We start from the raw sequence: 19590 nt of genomic DNA, 5'->3' as shown, positions 1-19590 counted from the left end.
AGCAAATAAAAAGGAGGAAATCAAAGGGCAACTCAAACAATGAAGAAAATATTTGCCAATCATGTATTTGATACGGAATTCGAATCTAGAGTATTGTATTTTTCTTTTGACAACTCAATAAAAAGGAAGTGCTGGAGAGATGGCTCAGCAATTAAAAGCACTGGCTGCTCTTCCAGAGGACCCAGGTTCAATTCCTAGCACCCACATGGCAGCTCACATCCAGTTCCAGAGGATCCAATCCCCTCTTCTGGCCTCTTCTGACACTGGATCCATGTGGTACAGCTATAGAGGCAGGCAAACCACTCAGAAAACAGCTGGGCATGGTGCTGCCAACTGACATCAGCCTGGGTGTATCCAGGGAGTACCAGGCTGCTCTGGGCTACAAAGTGAAGCTTTGTTTCAAATGACCAACACACATGACAAGAAGCTCAAAGCCACAGGGGAACGCAAACTGAATTACTATGGGACCACTTCTTACCCAGTAGGATGGCCAGCATCAGGAAACAGCTGATACCAATGTTGGTGAGAAAAATGGTGCAGTGACTATGGAAAACAGCTTGGCAATTCCTCAAATGACTAAACAGAGAATTTACACATAGAATCACCATGTAACCTGGCCATCTACGCCAGGCATCTACGCAAAAGATATGAAAACCTATAAAGTGTTTAAAGCAGCATTATGTAGAATAGGCAAAGATAATTAACCTCCTGTGTTGGTGTGAATGAGATGTGCCCCCCACCAGAGTCTCAGGTATTTGAATACTTGGTCCCCAATTGATGACACTGAGAGGTTTATGAGGTGTGGCCTTGCTCGAGGAAATATGTCACAGGAGGCAGAGGTTGAGAGTTTAAAGACGCGTGCCTGCTTTCTCCATTCACCATCATGTACCCTAACCCTCTGGAACTGTAAGCCCAAATAAACTCCCTCTTCTCTAAGTTGCTTTGTTTATAGTGTTTTATCACAGCAATAGAAAAGTAATGGATACACTACCCAAATGTTCATCAAATGTCAATAGAAAAAGTAAAACAGTGGACCGTTATTCAGCCATGAAAAGAACCAAGTGCTGCTCTATGGCATTAACATGTGGGAGCCCTGAAGACGTCATGCTAAGTACCAGAAGTCAGTCGCCAAAGGTCCCACATTGTATGATTCTGTTTATCTAAAGTGTCCAAAATAGACAGAAAATAGATGGGTGATTGTCTTATGGTAGGGATGAATAGAGGGGCTGGTAGAAAGTGACTACTTATGATTGAAATATGTCCTTTTGGGGATGATAAACATCTCGGCCTCAATGTGGTGACAGTTGAGCATACCTGGGAATAATATGCTAAGAACTATTGGATTGTATACTTTAGATAGGCGGGTTCTATGGCAAGTAAACTCTACTTCAAGCTGTTAGTAAAGAGAAAGGCAAAGCACATCCCACTGTTTTCTTATTCCTTCTCACCACAGTATACTAAAATGTAAGTTCTTAACAAGAGCCAGGGTCTGAGTGAGCTGGCCTCCACTCCCTGCCCTGGATCTGGCCTCAATGCTCACTACTCTCTTTGCTTGTATCTTTTTCTCATCACAGAGGCTTTCTTGCTGCTCCTCAAATATGCCAGGCCAATTTCAATGTTAAGACCTTTGCCTCACTATTCACTCTGCCAGATACATCATTTGAGTGAGTTCAGCTATCCCCTCAGAAAGGCTGTCTGTAATGTTTGCTATGGTGGCTCTATCCTAATCACCACTCTAGCCATATCTTCACACTCCTTACCACCACTTAAAGCTTTTCTTCTTTATTGGCCGCCCTATTAGACTCCTTGCCTTCCCCTGAGGCCAGGGCCCTTGTCTATCTTGTTTGCCAGCATAGCCATAGTCTGAGGCACATAATAGATGCTCAGTAAATGCATGTGGGATGAACAAATGCATGCATTCCACTTCAGCCTCCCTAGCTCTGAGAGGAATGGCACCCTCATGCTTAGTCCTGCAATTCTTCCAGCCAGCTTTTCCGAGTTTATGGCTTGACATCCGGTCACACACGCAGCATCCCCACTGCAGACTTGACCATAAATGCTGTTGGTTGCTTGCAAACCTTTGTCCTTTCACTACTAAAGACCCTCCTGAGGGAAGGGGTCATAGTCATCATTTCTGGAACCCCACAGTTTGATCCAGAGGGAGATACCCATGTGATGGCTTTTGTATGCTTGAGTATTCAGTACTGTTTCCTCTATAAGCATGTTTCTCTTTCTGTCCAAATAGTATAGTATTTGGTGTACATAGTGAGTCCCAGTCCAGCTAGAGCTACAAAGTGAGGTTCTGTCTTTAAACAAACAAACAAACAATGAAAAATAGGTATTGCTAATTCTTTCAGGTCTAGCTACCTTCTTCTAATTCGAGCCCAGGGTGGGCATACATCTACCTGAAGGTAAGGGTTCCCAACCCTGCCTAAACTTTAGAACCATCCAGGGACCATCCAAATACCCATTCTGAGCTTCACATTTGACTTATTTGTTCTGAGTCAGGTTCAACACGAACTGATTTTAAAAGCTTTCAAAAGCATTTACTGGGTCTCTACTATATGACAGCTACTGGACAAGGCCTGTGCCTACATTATCTCTAATTCCCACAACACATTTTCATTGTAACAATGAGGCCAAGAGAAACTGTATAAATTGCTCAGGTCACAGTTGGTAAACAATAGACCCACGTTAAAATTCAGATCCCTGTAGCAGTTAATTTCCCAACACATTCTGCAAAGGCATATACAGTTTCAAGATACGCAATTGAAGAGCTGACTGTTAGCCTGACTTAAACATCACCTGATATATATACATTCATGGAAACATTGCCCCACTGAATCATGTAATTTTTATGTTTGTATTTATTGGCTAAAATGCATTTTAAAAGTTCTCTTTGAGGGCTGGAGAGATGGCTCAGAAGTTAAGAGCACTGGCTGTTCCTCCAAAGGTCCTGAGTTCAATTCCCAGCAAAAACATGGTGGCTCACAGCCATCTATAATGTGATCTGATGCCCTCTTCTGGCCTGCAGGTGTACATGCAGGCAGAACACTGTACACATAGTAAATGAATAAATCTTTTTTTTTTTTAAGGCTCTCTTTGAGAATCTTTTAGTCATGGATTTTTAACTATATATATGCATGCGTGTCATTATATATACATATACATATAAATTACAAGTTTAAAATCCATGTGAAAAAATTGATAAGGTTTCAACTTTTCAGAATCATGATGTCAGGGATAAAACCCAGGGGCTTGCATGTGCTGGGCAAGCACTCCAACACCAAACTAAATCCTCAGTTATTTTTAAAAACACTTATTTTTTGAGATAGAGACAGCGCTCACTCTGTAGCCTAGCTAGCCTAGAAGTCTCCATCCTTCTGCCTCAGCCTCCTGAGTGCTGGCATTACAGCCATGTACCACTACACTAGGCTCAGCTAGGATTTCTTTCGCGTTTTAAAAATTACATTTATGGGGCATGAGAGATGGCTCAGAGGTTAAGAGATCTGTCTGCTCTTCAAAAGGTCCTGAGTTCGATTCCCTGCAACCACATAGTGGCTCACAACCATCTGTAATGACATCTGGGGCCCTCTTCTGATGTGTAGGTGTATGTGCAAACAGAACACTGTATAAGTAATACATAAATAAATCTTTTTTTTAAATTACATTTATGGTCAATGTGGTGGCATATACTTTTTCCTAGCACTCAGGAGACAGAAGCAGGCAGGTAGAGCTCTGTGAGCTTGAGGCCAGCCTGGTGTACATAGTGAGTCCCAGTCTAGCTAGAGCTACAAAGTGAGGCCCTGTCTTTAAACAAACAAACAAACAAACAATGAAAAATAGATATTGCTAATTCTTTCAGGTCTAGCTACCTTCTTCTAATTCTAGAAAGTTGGGACACTCACTTTCCTGCTGAGTGGGTGTGTATGTGTGCTAATTTGCATACTGGATTGTTCTGGACACTCCTTCAGTTAGTTCCAGCTTAAATAAATCGGCCTTGGTGTAACCCACTGGCAAGGCCCTACACACAGTGACCTATCCAGATGGGGCAATGGGATCCTAAACTGACCTTCACCCTTATTCCTGGCATGGAGACAAAAGCCAGGGAAACATGGTCACAAATTGTTTCCCACTATTTGGAAAAGCTCCGGTCCCTAAACATTGTACCTAACCTCCATGGCCAAGTTACTTTCCTAATTCTGGTTTCTATAACAACACGACTTAATGAAGGAGTAATTTTTTTTTCTTAAAATAATTTGACCCGTTTCCATATCAACGGGGGTTTATTTTGGTTCTGTGTGCAGCGAGGGCTTGGTAGCCAGCACTTGGCAACACCTTCTGCACCTTGGGAAGGGCTGGAATTTCCAAGGGGCATTTGAGAAGTGGCATAGGGACCCCAGTGGCCAGGTAAGCTGAAGAGGCCACAGCAAGGAGAGCAACAGTTTTGATACCTTAAATGTTTGTTTCTTCTTGGGGGCATTTGTGGTGTAAGGCTAGAAGAAGGGGTTACTGACAAGCCTGTTCACGATCTTTCTGAAGTCTAGGGCTTCCATATCCAAACACCATATTGCTGGGCCTCCCTCAGGGGAGCACAGACCGGAACTGCAGAAAGTGCATTGTTAATTATTCCATCGGTGGCTGGCTATGGGTGGTCAGATTCAGCAAGTGATACTGAGAGGCCAGTTGTGATCAGGCCTGCACAGAGGTCTTGGGCATGCATTCCTCCCAGCCCTTGGGAGTCCCAGTCCAGTATTCAGGGGCTGCTGTTCTACGACACCCGCTTCTCAAAATGTTTTGTGCTTAGGAATCCCCAAGTCCCCAGGGACCTCACGGAAATGCAGGCTGGGATGCAGTAGGCTGGAAGGGGCTCGCAGAGCTTCTGCATTCTGCATGTCCTGCTTTAAGCTGCAAGGAGCTAAGCAAATTAGAAGTTGCAAGAGAAAAACCTTTCCAGGCCAGCAGGAAGCATCTTCTCCTCTATTCCTGGCATCCTCCAGAGGATGCTCAGTCCTGTGGGTTTCAACCACATTTCCCACTGTAGTAGAGCTATTTTTTTTTTCACTTGAGTGGGGAATTCTGTTTTGCTTTCCAAGGTACTTCTGGGGTCTTTAATACACAAAAATGAAAACACAGTACAACCAGCGTGCTTAAACAACTCCAGCTAGTGACCGCCAGAATTGCTTCAGTTCCTTCCTGAGGAAGTTCAGGTCAGTCAACCGACATGGTATGAGAAAGAATGAGTCCAGAGTATTCTCAATTAAGACCCCACTTAATGGGGTTTGAGAGATGGCTCAGCAGTTAAAAGCACTTGCTGCTCTTTCAGAAGACCTAGGTTCTGTTCCCAGCATCCACATGGCAGCTCACAACCATCTATAACTCCAGTTCCAGGGGAATCTGATGCTTTCTTTTGACCCCCTGGGCATCAGGAACACATTTGGTGCACATAAATAGACCCATACACATAAAATAAGTAAATCTGAAAAAAAAAGAACCCTCTTTTTAAAGACCATATTTGAATGCATGCTTTGAAGTGATGTGTTACAGGGGAGGCAGCTTAAGTCCCATCACCTCTCTGCGCTCCATCTACATAACGGAGATCCTCACAGCTAACTCATAGGGATGTTTTTAAACACTAAAATAATATTTGTAAAGGGCCCAAGACATAGTTGGTGCCATGACAATGAGTTAACTCATTTGATGAGTGCTTACAGAATTCCTTCTGTGCACTGGTCACATAGACACTGGCAGATAGAACTGTAAAGATGCAGTTCATACTTAAGCAAAGGAAATACATAGTACAATAAGAAATCAGTCATACAAAAGAGGAAAAAAATAGCATTCCTGGCAAGGGAAATGGCAAATACAAAGGCTCTGGAGTGGGAAAGAATGACTGTACGGGTCAATGTATTTTTGGCGTGTGACTGAGGGAGAGTATAGTTTTTAAAAAAGGACATTGCAGAGGTGAGCAAGAGTCATGTTGCCACAAGGTCTTGTAGACCATCGGTCAAGAACTTAGATTTAATGCCTAGCGTAACCGGAAAGCTACTTGAAGGACTGATTTGGGGGCAGGAATGAGATACAATATGATTCAAACTGGCTGCTTCATGGCCAGTAGTGCTGGCGGCCTATGCTCAGTGTTACTTTCTTCCCTACCTGATTGTAGGGAGGTCCCCTGAACTTGTAGGGCCACCAGCAGACTCAGGGTTTTGGGTGTAGAAGCAGTGTGTGGTGTGCACACGCTACTAGCCTGTTACAATCAGCATAGATTAGTCAATAGGGACCGTGTGTTGGGCAGTTCCTCTGTTCTGCAGCAGACTTCACAGGTTCAAATCCTTGCTCTGCCACTAATTTTAGCTATGAGACCCTGAGAAAATCATATTGACATAATGGATGAGCCTCAGTTTCCTTACCTAGTAAGGATGTACACTAAGGCATAAAGTATTATGTTTTAGCCAAAGGTGTGTGTGTGTGTGTGTGTGTGTGTGTGTGTGTGTGTGTGTGTACCTTCCAGGTAGGTGTGAAAACTGGGTTTCCTTCTGCCTGGTGCCTAAGGAGTATGACAAGAGCCCGCTGGCCAGACAGTTGATAGGTGATCTTTGGTGAGTTAATGGATGGGTAAGGGCTGGCACAGAACCCTGAAAATACAACAGCTAATTTGTGGCTGGGACCAGAGAGAACATTCGTGTGCCAGGTTGCGCAGACTTCCTCTCCTACTTTAAGGAGTCACCAAGACCAGTCAGCGTGCTCTCCTAAATCCCGTTCTCTTCCTTCTGCCATTCCCTGGCACCTTGCCCAACCGAAGCTTTATTACTTCTCACCTAAGTAACTGCAAGAATGTTCTACCTTCCTCCCTCCCATCATATCTTGCTCGTTTGCAGTCCAGCCTGCATGAGGCTCCCATGCCCCTCTTCTAGACCCCACAGATCAGCTCTCCCTTTTGCTGCAAACCACCACAGCCAGAAGCTCCTCATTGCAGCAGTCAAGACCCCCAGATCTGACCTCTACCTTCTCCCAGTCTCACATATGCCTCTTCTACATGCTTAGCACCGTTCTCCCCTCCCTTTGCTCTGGACTGCCTTCCCTTGCCCCACACTCCCTTTTATCTCTAGCAGCAGTCCTTCCAGCCTTTTAGACTCTCTGGTGACGTTTCCCCAACTTCGCCCGACAATGCCTATCACTCCTCCCCAAACTCCCAAAGAGTGTCTCCTTTGGAGAGTGGTGCCTATGGAGGAGGAGGGGACAGACAGCCCCCCCTCGCCCACCATGAGCAAAGTGACAACACAGAGCATCATCACAGCTCTGCAAGTCTAAGGCTCCTGAGCATCTTAGCTGACAGGACTCAGGCAGCCAGTGCTAACGAGAGATGCATGCTAAATGGGGCCTGAGGGGGGACAGCACTCCTCAGTTCTAGCCGATGCTTCCATGACAGCGACATCTTAAAGTTTTAAGAAGTGCATTGGTAGCCTGGTGTGTTGGCTCGAATGTCCAATCTCAGTAGAAGGAATGATATACGCTCAAGGCCAACCTGGGCTACAGAGTGACTCAAAGAAGAAACAAAACCAGTACATTGGCTCAGAAAAGAAACAAAACCAGTACATTGGCTCAGAAAAGAAATAATAAAACCAGTCCATTGGCCACCCAATTATTTTGGTGCTAGGGATCAAATCTAAGATCTTGAACATGTACGTGAGACGTACCTTCTAACACTGAGCTATACTTCTGAGCTGAATGCCCAGACATTCATTTGGGGGGGTGGAATGGAAGGGACTGACTCTCACTATGTAGCCTAGGCTGCCCTTGAACTTGAGATCCTTTGTTTCAGACTCCAAAGTATTTAATACAGGCATATACCCAAAATCCTGGCCCTTAAAGTATTTAAGATCTGTGTAGAATGAGAAATGATTGTCAGGTTACACTTGGCCTTTTAGCCTATCAGTTACCAAATCAGAACACCCCCCACCGTGTGTGTGTGTGTGTGTGTGTGTGTGTGTTTGTGTGTGTGTGTTTGTGTGTGTGTGTGTGTGTGTATCTGTGTCTCTCTGTGTGTGCACACATTGAAGCTTCCTAGAGCTACTCTAAATTTCAAGTGTTGGGAAGAATTTGTGCCTTGTCCGTTGGTATGAGGACATGAAAGTCAAAATCAAAAGCCAACTTTTTTTTTTCTGTCTTTTAAAATGAAGCTCAGCCTCCTTTTCCTTGGTGGCTATAACAATATCAGGTTTCCCAGGCAACCTACAGGCCTTAGAACAGGGCTGTAACCTCAATGTGGTGACACATACACTCTCTCTCTGATATATGGGTCACCCCAGAAGGAAGGAACACAGAGACCACAGACCTGCTTCTGTGCCACTGACTAGCTTAGTTTGGTAAGCTTTTAAGCACAAACTATGCTGAGAATGGCAGAAGCTCCAATCCCTCTAATTTCCTGAACCCATGCTGTGTAGCTTGGCTCTAAATGGGAGGAAATACTGAGGACCCAGAATTACATGTACCAAGGCTCCTTGGTCCTACAGTTCCATCTGGGGCTCACTCCTCAGTGGCCTGTGCAGGGAAGTTGCATTTTCTGACACACTCAAACAGACATTGAGCTGATGCCTGGACCTGGTTCGGAACCAGGGCACACATCCCTAAACTGGCATGGGGCTGATAGGTGGCTCACATTTGAGCCTGTCCCTTTGTCTGCACCCAGAATCTAGACAATACCTTGTTGAAGCAATAAAAGGAAGGTCTAGCTGTCTGGCTTCTGTTGGGACCACAGGCTGGACCGAGGTCTCTCATGAAAGAGTATGAAAGAATTCAACTCTTATCTCTGACTCCTGTCACTGTCACTTACTAAAGGGGACTGGTCTACAAAGTAGTCCCCCTCAAGTTGGACAAAAAGTCGAGTTGGGAAATTTCTGTGCATTCAAGGCCAATCTGAGCTACATAGTAAGCACCAGGCCAGCCAGGGTTACATGGTAAGACCCTTTCTCAAAACAAAACAGAAACAAACAATGCTCCCGATCCCCTCTCCCTTCAAACAGCAATCGGTCACCGGCAAACCTCTGCATACAAATCCGTTTGGAAATGTGGTCCCTGGAGAAACCAAGCCCTTGTCTTAGCCTTTCTCTTACCGCCCTTTTTCTGTTGGTGACTTCAATTACTCCAGAGCTTCTTTGATCAACTCAAATGAAGGATGACTTCCAAATCTTTCGGTTGCCATGGCTGCACTCCCAAGCTGCCCACTTGCATTTCCCAGAGCCTGGGAGACATCTTCACCTGCGTATCTAAGTGTTTAGTTTCAAATTCAACATAGGAAAGGCAGAACTGTCTTTCACTGGCCTGCTTGTCCCCTCAAGTCTCTGGTATTACTGCCGATCCACGCTGGAGAGAGCCTTCAGAATTCATTTGCGGTAACCTCTTGCTCAGAACCCTGCAGAACCCCTTGGCACTTACAGAATACTAGTAGCACTTGCAATCTTTGCATTTGAGGCCAATCCCCATTGGCCCCAATCAACAGCTTTCCTGTTAAGCCTCCTACACAGTTTCTTAATATTTTTAATAATAAAAAAAAACAACTTTATGTATGTGGATGTTTTGAGTGTGTGTGTGTGTGTAGGGGGGGCACACGCGTGCACACCATGCATATGCTTGGTGCTCATAGAGGTCAAAAAGAGGGAGTTGGATGCCCTGGAACTGGAGTTTATTATAGATGGTTCTTAGCTATCATATAAGTGCTGGGAATTGAACCTGGGTCCTCTGGAATAGCATTCAGTATCCTGAGGCATCTCTCCAGGCCCTGCTTTTAATGAAAAAAAAAAAAAACACTGTATGTATGTGTGTGTATCATGTGTGAGCCTGGTTTCTGAGGAGGCCATAAGAGTCCATCAGCTCCTCCTGGAACTGGAGTTACAGACAATTATGAGCCACCATGTGGTTGCTGGGAATCAAAGTAGGTCCTTTGGAAGAGCAGCCAGTGCTCTTAACCTCTGAGTCATCTCTCCAGCTCTGATCTCTTAATATTTTTATGGCTTGGGTTCCTTTGGGAATCTGACAATATCTATAGACCTTTTCTGAGAATGTTTTCACAAGCATAAAATAAAACACATAGGATGGCAAAGGAAGTCAGCTGGATTTAAAGTTAGTGGCAGGCATTCTGTGCTTTATCATTAACACAGTAAGTAACAGGATTTAGCAGTGGCTCTGGTAACTACCATGATTTTGAAGTAGTCATTTGGTGGAACAAATTTTCAAGATATCTGCAGCAGCTTCAGTGACACAGAGACATATCTGTGGTTTCTTTAGAGACAAAGGCTTAGACACCGCTAATGCTACTGTAATGCACTGCTTGGAAAACAGGCTAAATTCCAATTAGAGGTTTGTGGTCATCTGGCTGAACACATCTGTGCTACAGGCGCTCTAACCATAGCTATGATTGGATATTAGTACTTCCTTGAACAAATGGCATGCAGTCTGTTGTCCATCATGGTCAAAGCGCTGCTCTCTGTGTAGCCCTTCCGTCAGAGGCTGCCAGGGCTCAGAGCCCAGAGCAGCACAGTTCACTGTCTGCTTAGTGCAGAGGCCACTTGGGTAGTTTCTGGGATGGGGAAGGTGAGTGGGGTAATCTTCATTGACCTTCTTACTTTCTGGTTCCAGAACTTTCTGGTTCTGAGTGACTTTATTTGCCTCTACTGGCCTAATCAAGAACTCCCCAGATGGGGCTGGAGAGATGGCTCAGTGGTTAAGAACACTGACTGCTCTTCCAAAGGACCCGGTTTCAATTCCCAGCACCCACATGGCAGCGCACACCTGTCTGTAAGTCCAGTTCTAAGAGATCTGACACTTTCATACTAATGCACACAACATAAAAGTAAATAAATTATTTAAAAAAAAAAAAAGAAATCCCCAGAGTTCAATTCCCAGTGCCCACATGGTGCCTTCTGTAACTCCAGTTCCAGAGACTCTGACATCCTCTTCTAGCCTTAGAGGGTACCAGGCATGCATGTGGTGCATGCATACACGCAGGCAGAACACCTATACAGTCTGTAGCCTGGTCTACAGAGTGAGTTTCCAGGAAAGCCAGGCCCACACAGAGAAACCCTGTCTCAAACCCTCCCCCCCCAAAAAAAAGTTTTTTAGAAAAAAAAAAATGCACCAGGTACCAAGTTCCTGGGGTTGTTCATGGTTATGGAACCCTAGTGAAGCATTCATTCTAGGATTCTAAGAGCCCATGAGGCTCTTGGGCTTCCAGGGTGCTTTCCATCCTTCTCTTGCTACTACATATGAAACGTCCTGCAGAGCCCAGGACAGTGATGTACAACGAGGAATCCGAACTGCAATTGTTTGTTTCTCAAGGCCTCTCCCAGTCCCCTCTGGCCTGAAGTGTAGGTCATCTTTACCACTTGCATTGCCACCAAGTCATAGAAGGTAAGAGACCTCTCTCTCCCCGGCTTCACCCACTGGAGTCCAAATGCAAGTTTTGTCAGGACTCCAAAAAATCAAAAGGCTCTACACAGGCCTGATGCTCGCTATTAGGGTGGGCAAGGTTGGCGGCTAGGTCCCTGCTACTTGGAGCCCTTATGGTTCTGCGCCATGGGAGGGAAAGGCTGTCTTTAGCAGCCTCCAGATTGCAACTGGACCCATAGAGGGAACATTCCCACCCCAAGCAAGAGGATGCTTTTAAGAAAAATTGTTCATAGGCAGGAGTTATCAGGAGCTAGCCTCCTGCCCATATCCTGGGCTTTCCATGAGCCAGTCTGATCTTTTAGAAAAATACCTGGTCCTCTCTTTCCCTAGTTCAAATGCCCCAGAGAATGCCCACAATCCTGTGTTGGTGGAGAGGTGGTTTCTGTCACTATGGCCCATAATTCTGATCAAAGAAAGGGTTAGTTAGTTCTTCAAAAGGCAATATTCTGTGACTTTGAAATTGTACCTCTTAAGAATAAGAATACGTACTTAGAACTATTTATTATAGTGTATTCTCTTTTATAAAGTACTTTTTTATATTATATGGAACCACAGAAAAGTACTTTAGGTAATTTCACAGGGTTCAATCTATTCCATGTTCTCATTTGTTTCTTGATGCAACTCTCAGATGTTCTTAGCCCCATTTCACAGAGTGGAGATGAAAAGACTTTCGATTGAGGATATATAGGAGAAAATAGGCTTAAGGCTTGAACTAAGTCCAATGGATAGCAACCCTCCTGCTCTTGAGTCTCAAGGTAGGATGCTCCAGCTTGAAAGGGTTTTGAAGCAATGATGGGAGAGGCAGGGCCACAAGACTATCTCTAAGCCTGCCCTCAAGAGTTCCCAGCTAGTTTTACTTTGGGACCTTTTCTTAGTGGAGGAGATTAGTGGGCACCCAGGTGTCTACATACAATGTTCCAAAGTGACCAGGTGACAAGTTTAAACTTGGGGACCTTGAGAGTGAGGGGTACACCCAAAAACAACATCCAAGTCGTGTGACTCCACGGAAGAATACGTCCATATTCATGGATGCACCCACCCATCTGAGGCGACTACTGGGTAGTTCCCACAGACATGCCAGACTCTCCATGAGCCTTTGTGCTACGGACATTTGGGACAGAGGTATATTGAACAGGGCTTCTGGGTCTCAGCCAGCCAGTGAAGGGCCAGGATGTTGGGAGCCAGAAAGTCATCATGCCTGCATTTTGCGTTGCTATGAAACCATCCTGTTTTACTAGCTTAGGTTGGTTGGTTGGGAGGTTACAGCTTGTGTGCTCAGGCAGAAAGAAGCTAGCTTTCTGCCTGGCCCTTCAGGAGTCGGATGCCACTGCGAGTTCCTGGCTGCAGGGCTGGCAAAGGGATCAGTGAGGGTGAAAGAAGAGTGCTGGCACTCCACCCTAGGCACTTTGGAGGTAACGGGGACACTGCAGGCGGTTCTGGTGACCAAGAGCTTCCCTCCCAGGCTTCCACAGAAGTGAATTATTTTCTCCTGCAGCAAAGCTGCTCTGAGCCTTTGCTAGCCCCAGGCTCTGTTCTGGTAGCTGGCCAGTTAGGGAGAGCAGGCAAGGGAGGAGAGCTGGCTTGGAAATCATCAAGCAGCTGGCACCGAGCCACTGCTTTTGCCCAGGGAAAGTATGTGGCCCTGCAAGGGATAATCCCATTTCTCAGCATCTTGCCAACCTCGGTGTGTGGGGGGGTGGTCAGGCAGGGGCAGCCCTGTGGACTACTGTAGAGTCCACATGCTTCCCAAAAGTGGCCTAGTGGACTCAGACTTGGCCAAAGCTAGATGTCTCATCCCTTGGAGATGATGTCTCATCTCCAGACACTAGTCGCCTTCCACAGTGCCAACACCATCAGGTACCAAACCCGAACCTCAAATCCCCTTACATTCAGCAACCCCGCCCTTGCTCACCATTCCATGCTCCAGGCTGTGATGCCATGGCTGCCACCACCACTGCACAGGACCACAGCAGCTGAGGGCCACCCGAGCTAAGATCTCACAGTTGAGTAAGCCACAATGTGGGTTCCTCCCACCACACCCTCCCCTGACCTCAGAGCGAGGGCTTTACTCAAAGCCCTGTTGCCACACGATTCAGCTTTTGAAAAAAAAAAAAAGGAAATGGGCACTGGGTCTTGAGTACAATGAAACTTGTAAGAAGTTCTGAGCACAGACACCTCTGAAGGTGGAGAAAGGGGAACCTGTACTGGGCCTCAAAAACGCCCTTGAGTAGCAAGCATTTTTTTCATCTCTGGCCAGTGGAACTGAAGCCCACGGAGAAGAAAAGGACCTTTAGGCATCTTTGCTCACAACTCAAAGCTGAAGAGGCCCCAGAAGTCGCAGCATCCAACTTCCTAATCCATTCCTGCCAACCACAGAGGCTCACCACAGAGGTGACATTTTAGATTTTCCTGCCTGCTCAACCTCCATGGTCCATTGCCACTGCCACCAGCCACGTGTGACTCTTAAGCATTTGAAATTGGATGGCATTGTAAAGTATGCGCTAGATTTAAAAGTCTGACTAAGAATGTACAATGCCTTAACAATTTTAATGTTTATTACATGTAGTCATATTTTTTTGATGTTGGATTAAATAAAATGTATCATTAAAATTAATCTCATCTCTTTTACTTTTCTGTGGTGCTAGGGGTAGAACCCAGGGCTTCACACAAGTGAGTCAAGTGCTCAGCTGCTGAGTTCTGTTTCTAATCCTCTGTTTGCTTTTTAAATGTGACTACGGGGCCGGCGTGGTGGCGCACGCCTTTAATCCCAGCGCTTGGGAGGCAGAGGCAGGCGGATCGTTGTGAGTTCGAGGCCAGCCTGGTCTACAAAATGAATCCAGGGCTACACAGAGAAACCCTGTCTCAAAAAACCAAACCAAACCAAACCAAACCAAACCAAGTATGTGTATATGTAATACTTGAGAGTTACTAGAAAATCCTAAATATCTTATGTGGCTTGTTCTTGTGGTTCACATAACATTTCTCTTGGTTAGAATGGTGCTGGATCTTCTATTTTAAGTAAATGTCCATCATTTGGGATGGTTCCATACATCATAGTACATACTCACAATGGGATGAGGGCTGGGGTTATAGCTTAGTGATAGAGCACTTTCCTAGCACATGCAAGGACCTGGGTCCCTAGTACAGACAAAATAAGGAAGAGGAAGCTGGAAAACATCAGAGTTAACAGTAAATTAAAAAGCAGGGCTCGAGGTGCTGTGGGGTGAGGGAGAGCCAAGACAGGACATGGTGGTGCATGCCTAGAATCCTAGTTACTCAGGAAGCTGAGGAGGATCAAAAATTCAAGGCTAGCCTGGCTACAGGGTAAGTTCAAGATCGATGGGGTAACTCAGTGAGATCCTGTTTCAAAAAAAGAAAATGAGGGCTGAGGATACACCTTAGTAGTAGAGTGCACAGTGCTTGCCTAACATATGTGAGGTCTTAGATTCAGTCTTAAGGACCACAAAGTGTGGGGGGCGTAGTGAAAATGGAGGATGTGGTAGTGTACATCTGTAATCCTAGCATTCTAGAGACTGAAGCATAAGGGGCACAAGTTGAAATACAGCCTTGGCTGCATAGCCAGATGCTGTCTCACAAGCAAATAACACCCTGACCAACAAACAAACAAGCAAGGGCCAGAATGTACAGTGCCATCTTCAATGTACATGCAAAGCACACCCAGAGTTATGTACGTAGGGAACAAGTCTGCAGTGACACACAAGCTTCTGTTGTCATTGCTGGTCTCCTTGGAGTGTGTGGAGGACTTGAGAGTGGGGGGGGGGGGGATGACTGTGACCTGTCCTTTCCCTTTGAGATCTGTAGGTACTATTCGAAATGTTAACAAATGTGAGGTTTTGTCAATGGAAACCATAAGAACAAAAATAGATAAAATACATTACTATTTCATACATTAAGACAACATACTAGAATAGTTTCTACAATCAAACTCTTAAAGGGAAAATAAACCAGTTTCTATTTTCACAGCTGCTTCTATTTGGGTGCTTGTAAACACCCCTCTTCCTTTCTTCTTTCTTATTTTCCCCTTTCTGTCCCTTTTCTTCTCCTTTTCCACTTTGAAACCCCACAAGGATCTGTGAATGGAGACCCTTTTGTTGGTCCTTGGCTCCTCTCAAGCAGGGCAAACCTCTATGTTAGAAAGCGTGGGGCAGGTCACCGTGCTCTTGTCGTTAGCATAGCCAGCCCTATGGAAAGTAGACAGCAAAGACCCATGTAGAGTGAAAGCATCCTGCCTGGTGATTGTGTCATATTTAGATTTGCATGAGCCTGCTTAGGGAGAGAAAAATAGCAGGCCAGAAAATGATTTTTTTTTCTTTTCTGGTTCAAGGGTCACCAGGGATGGGTTAAATGTAAGGGGTAAGATGGGTTGGTCCAACTTTGGGAAACCAATTTAATTGCCACCTGCAGTTAAAAATCGCTAAGAGGGTCAAGCATTCTGAAAAAGAGAACTATAGAGGTTGGAGAAAGGAGAAAAGCTCTCCAGCTTCTGGAAGTAGATGTAACAAGAGATTTGTTTGCTCCAAGGCAGATGGGAATCTCAGTCCTTAGAGTTTAATTGAGAGAAGAAGAAAAGACAAGAGATCCCCACCAATTGTCAGCAGATAATAGCTTCTGAAGGGTGGGCCTGCATGGATTGAGAAATGAAAGCCCTGTTGATGAGAGTGGGGGACAAGTGGTGTGGGAAAATAGCACATTTTTTTTTATTGCACTCACTCTCAATGCACATGAAACAAACTGTTTCAAATAAAGAGGGGCCTTGGGTGCCTATTTGAACCCCACTCCCTCCCTGCTTAAAAGAAAGGTTTAAGGAGCTAATGCAGTGAGGAGAAAAAAAAAGCAAAATATGACAATAAATCATTAAAGTCCCCTAGAGAACTCAAATGAATGCTTACCTACAGTTATGAGACTCAAGTTTGTCCTTGGCCCTTTCCATGGCCGCCCTTTTCAGCCCCTCTTGTCTTCTGGCCTCTCAGAACAAAAGCTCCTGGGCTAACGGTTTGAAAGGAATCCAATTCAAAGAACATATACTGGCCCTCGGGAGACCATAGGCTAGAGAATGTTTTCTACAGTCTCCCTTAATGAAAACTATGCTATTTTTAAGGTAATCCATTCAAACCTTGGAAGTGAAGGATTTACCTTTACAGGAAAATCTGCATTAAACACAAAGCCGCTGAAGATCTGGCTTTATTATTCTTCACAAAAGCAAATTCTTTTAAATGTTAATGGCCGTCCATTGACGATGAAGTCTAGCAACTGATTTCAGAACTGAAGGACTGGCATCGTACTGCTCTCCAAAAGGGACATGGAACCTTAAACAGTGCCCCTCGGCAGCTTTGGGATTGGCTGCCATTCCAAGTGACCTAAGTCATCCATGTAGAGAGTCAGTCAAGAAACCTACTGTCTGTTCCTCACCCCACAATCAACCCCTCACTCAGATCCATTGATTCTATTTCTAAAATCTACACACGTCTGATCATTTCTCACACTGGAACTACCAGCATCACTTAGTGTAAGCTGCCATCATGGGCAGGCAGAAGTCCCCCAAAGCTCTTCCTGCCTTCTGATTCTATCCAGGAGCTGCAATCATTTGTTTGTTTGTTTATAGGAACCCAGTGCTACTCTCATGCTAGACAAGCATTTGACCAATGATCCATGCCCTCCAGCACAAACAGTCAATTTAGGGACCCAGCTGGAGATAGGCAGGAGACACTGGGGATGAGAAGGACTGAGAATCAAGTACAACAACACTTACATGAACATTTCACAATGAAACAATTTCTTTGTATGCTAACCTAAAAATCAATTATAAGATGAGCACAAATCGAAGAATTCAGGCTGACCATGGTAGTGCACACCTTTAATCTCAGCACTCTATAGGTAAAGGCAAGACAATCTCTAATGAGGTCGAATCCAGCCTGGTCAATGGTCACTCATGGCTACACATTGAGACTCTGTCTCAAAAAGTAAATAAAAAGAAAAGAAGTCTTCTGCCATCTCTCTCTTCTGCTTGGATTTTGCATGAGGTAATCTTTGACCAAAGTCTGCCTACCTCTCTGGTTAGAAACCATCATGCCAGCAAGGACCCAGTCTGATTTTTGCTCACTTTCATGTCCCCAGGCTTGGCCTCGTGCCTGACATAGAGGACACATTTATTTGTCGAATGAAGGAGTAGATTGTTTTTCCTTTCCTTTTCTTTTTCTCTTATTGAGGTGAGGTCTCATTCTGCAACTTAAGCTGACCTGAACAACTCACTATAAAGCCTAGCCTAGCCTAGACTCTTGGCATTCCTCCTGCCTCAGCCTCCTGGGTACAGGGACTACAGCCATGAGCCACTTAGAGTGGCTCCAAGAAGCGAATGTTAACAGCCAACACTCTCACTGCACTCTAAAGGGAGCCAACAGCTCAGCTGATGCTCAGAACAGCCCTGCTGCAGCCCTTCTCTGCTCTCATTTTACAGGTGAGGAAAGCAAGGCTCAGAGTACTGCCTACATCAACGAGAGCTAATGCAGCATGCATTGAAATCCAGCTCTGAAGGGGTCACAATGCCATGCCTTTCTGGTTCTGTCTCCTCAGAGAACTACAGAGCTGAAGAAAGCAGCACGCAGGCAGTGCACTTTGATATTTCTTGGCTGAATAAGAGGCCACTTCAGTCAGGCCTTTAGGGCCCAGAGGCTGGTCCTGTGGGGACTCCCTGCCAACCAGCCAGGGGAGGGATTCTAAATCAGGCTTTCCTGGATGACTTAGAGAGCCACTGTAACTACAGTGACCTTATTTTCTGAATCAAAAAACCAGGATTCTTGGTCTGACAAAGAGAATAGAATACTTAAAACTAGGACTTTTCTGGAAATCCAGGTCATGGAGCTGCGATACCTGTGCCACATGGTAGCTACATTATGGGGACTTGTAGGCAACTTCTGACCAGCTTCTTCAGGTCATTACATCTCAAAAAGATTAAAAACAACAACAACAACAACAACAAACCGTTTCTGGGCCTCACACCAAATTCCTTCCACCTCCACTTTCTATGTTATTTGCTTAATTATTTCCCTTCCTCACTCATCTTTTCTGTTATCAGCTTGCTTCCTGGTCTGCATGAGCGGGTTTCTAGGTCCTGCTTGCTGATGGATGCCATAAGCAAATGGTTGAGGGAAATCATAAGTGAAACTGCTTGGGAACCATGGCAACAGGGGCCATGGCAACGGGGGCCAAGCACTGAGAGACAGCCTTCCCCACCCATCCTAGTTTCTGCTTTAGACCAAGTAGTACTGATAAGGCCTGATGTCTCCACTGTATCATTTAATTAAGCAGCACTGCTTGCAAGAGGCATCATGGCAGAATTCTGGTCCTAGAAAGTGTTGGGATGCTCCTGCTTTACCGTGCAGTGGTAGACTCACAACAAAAGGTGTGACCACATCTAAGGCAGGACTGAACATTTACCCCAAATACTCTTCACATTTGGCTCAATATAGTCAGAGCTTTCCCAGTGGGCAAATGGGCTCTAGTATGAGGGTAACAGTGGCAAATCCCAGGAGTCACTATCATCCATGTGGACTAGGAAGGTGAGAACTGTATCATCCAAATGCTCCATCCCAAGGGTTTATTCCAGTGTCTGGGGAGAGCAGGCTTTCAGTGAATCAGAGTGAGGCCTCTTCCTGTGAAGATTATCTATTTCTCCAAGATACCAGATATTTATGAACCTGTGCCTTAGTTTCCTATCCAAGATTAAAAAAAAAAAAAAAAAAAGAGCAGCAGAAACAACATCTCATTTTAGATGCTGAGCTATTTCAAACCTTGCAAAAGTACTATTAGAAACAAATTTCTTTCCCCATATTTACCCCAGCTGAAGCTTCTGTACCTCCCCAGCTGCACAGAGGAAGCGCCGTCCTGAACTGGATGTCTCTGTGCCACATGCATACTTAAAAAGGTGCCACGTGTGTGCTCACAAATCTTAAGCTGGTCCATATTGCTTTGTGTATTCTGAATCACGTGGAATTGTACGTAACCTTTTGCAGTTTACTTGCTTTGCTTCACAGTATGTTTGTGAGAGATATCCATGCGGATACAGGTGCTGCTTGTTCAGGCAAGCTGGTGGTGTGTACTATTCCACTGTTGCAATGCGCAATT

At 45.1% G+C, this 19590-nt stretch overlaps 1 protein-coding gene across 8 annotated transcripts in view; it reads right to left on the bottom strand.

Moving 5' to 3' along the window:
* The window catches only part of Nhsl2 (NHS like 2), a 246807-nt gene that overhangs the window by 33800 nt on the left and 193417 nt on the right, over nt 1–19590 (bottom strand). Inside the window, exon 1 of one of the 8 annotated variants that reach the window (XM_051142205.1) lies at nt 13361–13440. The exons of the other annotated variants lie outside the window; for them this stretch is intronic. Coding sequence (XP_050998162.1) covers nt 13361–13388 — 28 coding nt within the window. The 5' untranslated portion in view covers nt 13389–13440. Of the gene's footprint in view, nt 1–13360; nt 13441–19590 lie in introns of those variants that run through there. 8 annotated transcript variants of the gene reach the window in all.

This window comes from Acomys russatus, chromosome X, assembly GCF_903995435.1.
Source record: "Acomys russatus chromosome X, mAcoRus1.1, whole genome shotgun sequence".
Lineage (NCBI taxonomy): Eukaryota > Metazoa > Chordata > Mammalia > Rodentia > Muridae > Acomys > Acomys russatus.
This window is presented reverse-complemented; position numbering and strand designations above follow the sequence as displayed.